Source organism: Myotis lucifugus, unplaced genomic scaffold (genome assembly GCF_000147115.1).
Source record: "Myotis lucifugus unplaced genomic scaffold, Myoluc2.0 scaffold_406, whole genome shotgun sequence".
Classification (NCBI taxonomy): domain Eukaryota; kingdom Metazoa; phylum Chordata; class Mammalia; order Chiroptera; family Vespertilionidae; genus Myotis; species Myotis lucifugus.
Window position 1 is genome coordinate 506,980 of NW_005871454.1, and position 3,287 is coordinate 510,266.

Genomic DNA, 3,287 nt, shown 5'->3' on the forward strand with positions numbered 1-3,287 from the left:
GACCTCAGTAAATGTTTGTATCCTAGTATTTTTAAAGCTGAGATCTCCTATCCACCTTGCTCTAAAAAAGGAGGACCTAGCACTCCTGAAATTCCTCACCCAGACATCAGAGGGCGATATTGCCAACCATGTTCCCTCAGCTGCTGACTGATTCCTATGATGGCCTTCCAGCTCCCAAGCTGGGAGTGGAGGGAAGCTGCATTATGTCTACACTCCTGTGCGACTGTGAGCTCATATCCTCTCTGTCTCTCTCCAGGCGCAATCCCGAGGGGGCAAGTGTGTGCCTGTGGTGTGTGATTCAGGCCAGGAGAGTGAAGTGCGAAACCTATTTGAGAAGGTTGATCGAGAACAGAACGGACGTTTGGATGTGCTGGTCAACAATGCCTATGCTGGGGTTCAGGTACTCTTTAAACTTTGATCCCAACTCCGCACTCATGACCTCCTACTGTGACCCCTGAGTTTTTATCCCCACTAATTGTCCTTCCATGATCCTGCCCCTCAGACCTTCCTGCCTCAGGCCATCCAATTCATCACTCTCCCTGTGCTTTCTAGACAATCATAGACAACCGTAAGAAGGCATTCTGGGAAAGCCCTGCCTCCATGTGGGATGATATCAACAATGTTGGACTCAGGTAGGTGTTCCCCTTATCCCACTGCAAGGACCTGGGCTCCCCTCACCCACTTAGCCAGGCTGACGGCCCAGATCTTTCTCCATATGCCCTTTCCTTTTCCCTCTGACCTCCCATCTCTTTCTTCTCCCTCTTGTCCCATCTATCCCACTCACCTCTGGAGAAGTTCCATCCAAGTGAATCTGTACCTGGGAATGTCAACTTTTGTCTTGTTTTTGTCAGTAATTTTCATCTGACCGTGCCCTTTGCTTCTCTCCTGCCTCACTCTCTGCCCATCCAAATGCATGACCCAGAAGGGAACTTGCTTCCCTCAATAATGCACACCACCCGTAGCCAATATTTCCAAAAAAATTAGAGGAAGAAATTGTTTTGTTTTATCAGTCCTCACCTGAAGATATTTTTTTCCATTGATTTTTTTAGAAAGAGTAGAGGGAGGAAGAGACAGAGAAATATCGATTTGAGAGAGACACTTCAATTGGTTGCCTCCCGCACACGCCCCGACTGGGGCCAGGGATCAAGCCTGCAACCGAAGCACATGCCCTTGACCAGAATCGAACCTGAGACTCTTCAGTCATCAGGCTGATGCTGTAACCACTGAGCCAAACCAGCTAGGGCAGAAATTGTTTTGTTTTAGATCAAAAGAAAGTCAATAAGAAAGAGTGACTGTCAGTCTTCCTAGCCCCCAGATCCTCACTCCAGACCCACAGGCAAGGGCACTCCCAGGTCAGAGTTGGGAGGGCAGGGGTGTCATGGGTCACATGTACATGTGGTACGGGAGTGAGATGAAACACAGCATTTAGTTTGCTTGACATGATATACACCAGTCATGTCTGTGTTTATTATTTTTAGAACTATGATAGTCTCATAAACTACACTCCCTGAACATGACCTGTGGGAATAACTTAAGATATTATCTGAAAATCTGAGACTAAAGTGTTTAAGAACACCCATGGTTTCTAGTGGCAATCCCAAGGAAGCAGAATGAGAATCCAATCGTGATTTCCAAAGTAGAAGAAAGATTAGGAGGACAGCGAGGGATGGTTAGCCAAGAAGCAAGAAAAGAAAACCCAAACAGCTGGAAACAGGCAACACCCACATCCTTAGTCCTCCAAACAGGGGCCTTTCACCTCCTGTCTTGCTGACCAGGGTTTTCAGCCTACAAGGCAAAGGCCAGCCCTGATGAATTCTCCAAGATAAAGATCGCTTCGTGAGCCTCTTGAAGGCCCACCACCATCTCCTCTCACCTCCCAACACACATTCACATACATATTTACTGCCTTTGCTCTGCATTACCTTAGGCTGGGCCTCCTTTCAACCATAGGTCTCTCTACTTGTTTTCATTTGGAAGTTCAAGTTTCCCATGCAAAAGATTTTTTTTTTTTTTTGGTTACCAAGTTAGTGTATATTATTTTTTAAAATTTTGAGGAAAAAAGTGAAAACCAGTATTATCTTACTCTGTCATCACCACCTTCCTCCCTTGACTGAGTTATAGCTACTGTTGATAATCTAGTGTTCTACCATACTTTTAAATATTTGACTCAGAGTACGTATCATAATTTATTTACCTAGCCCTTTATCTATTGCAGTAGTAGAATTCTTGGAAAAAATATGTACTTCTTAAAGATTTAATAAACATTATCAAACTGTCCTCAAAAAAACCCCACCAATTTATAAACTCATGACAATGGAGGAGGGTATCTTTTCTATGCCCTCTACCATGCTAAACAATCAGGTCACTCAGTCATGCAAGCTTTGCCACGCTGATAGGCCAAAGATACCATAAGGTGGGGATTTTGTTGTTGTTGTTGTTGTTTTATTGATTTCAGAGAGGAAGAGAGAGGGCAAGAGAGAGAGAAACATTGATTGGCTGTCTCCTGCACATCCCACACTAGGGATGAGCCTGTAACCTGGGCATGTGCCCTAACCAGGAATTGAACCCTGACCTCCTGGTTCATAGGTCAGTGCTCAACCACTGAGCCACACCGGCCAGGCTAAGGTGGTTTTAATTCATATTTTTTTTTATTTGTGAAGCTGAGCTTTTTTTTTAAACTTTAATGTTTTTATTTTTTATTGATTTCAGAGTGGAATGGAAAGAGTGAGAGAGATAGAAACATCAGTGATGAGAGAGAATCGGCTGTCTCCTGCATGCCCCCTACTGGGGAATTAAGCCTGAAATCAGGCATGTGCCCTTGAACAGAATCGAACCCAGGACCCTTCAGTCCACAAGCTGATGCTCTATCCACTGAGCGAAACTGGCTAGAGCAAGTTGAGATTTTTATCCATTTATTTATTGGCTCTTTATTCTTTCTTTATAGTCCTTTGGTTTATTTTCTGGGATTAAAAAAAAAGTATAGGCATAAATGTTTTTACATGATCCTCTTGAAGGTATCCTCTATGTAGGTTTTATTTTGTTTTGTAAGAGGACATTTATTTGGTAAATTACAGAGGTAGAAAAAGTAGTTCCTAGAAGAAATGGGCTTAGGAAACAAGTTATGGAGGTAAAGGAAGGGTCCTTGGAGCTTGCGAGTGAGAAAGCTATGGCAACATGCCTGGGGAGGGGTGCAGGGGGAGAAGGGGAAGGGAAAAGGCACAGGCTCGGGCATGCTCCTGGGACGAGAGCTTTGAAGACACCCTTTAAAATAATTTATAAAATGGCTT

The 3,287-nt window shown here is 44.0% G+C and overlaps 1 protein-coding gene across 1 annotated transcript in view; it reads left to right on the forward strand.

Annotated features, from left to right (window-relative positions):
* Positions 1 to 3,287, forward strand: part of DHRS1 (dehydrogenase/reductase 1) — a 12,440-nt gene that overhangs the window by 1,985 nt on the left and 7,168 nt on the right. Inside the window, exons 2-3 of the mRNA XM_006102289.1 lie at positions 231 to 400; positions 553 to 632. Coding sequence (XP_006102351.1) covers positions 231 to 400; positions 553 to 632 — 250 coding nt within the window. The remainder of the gene's footprint in view (positions 1 to 230; positions 401 to 552; positions 633 to 3,287) is intronic.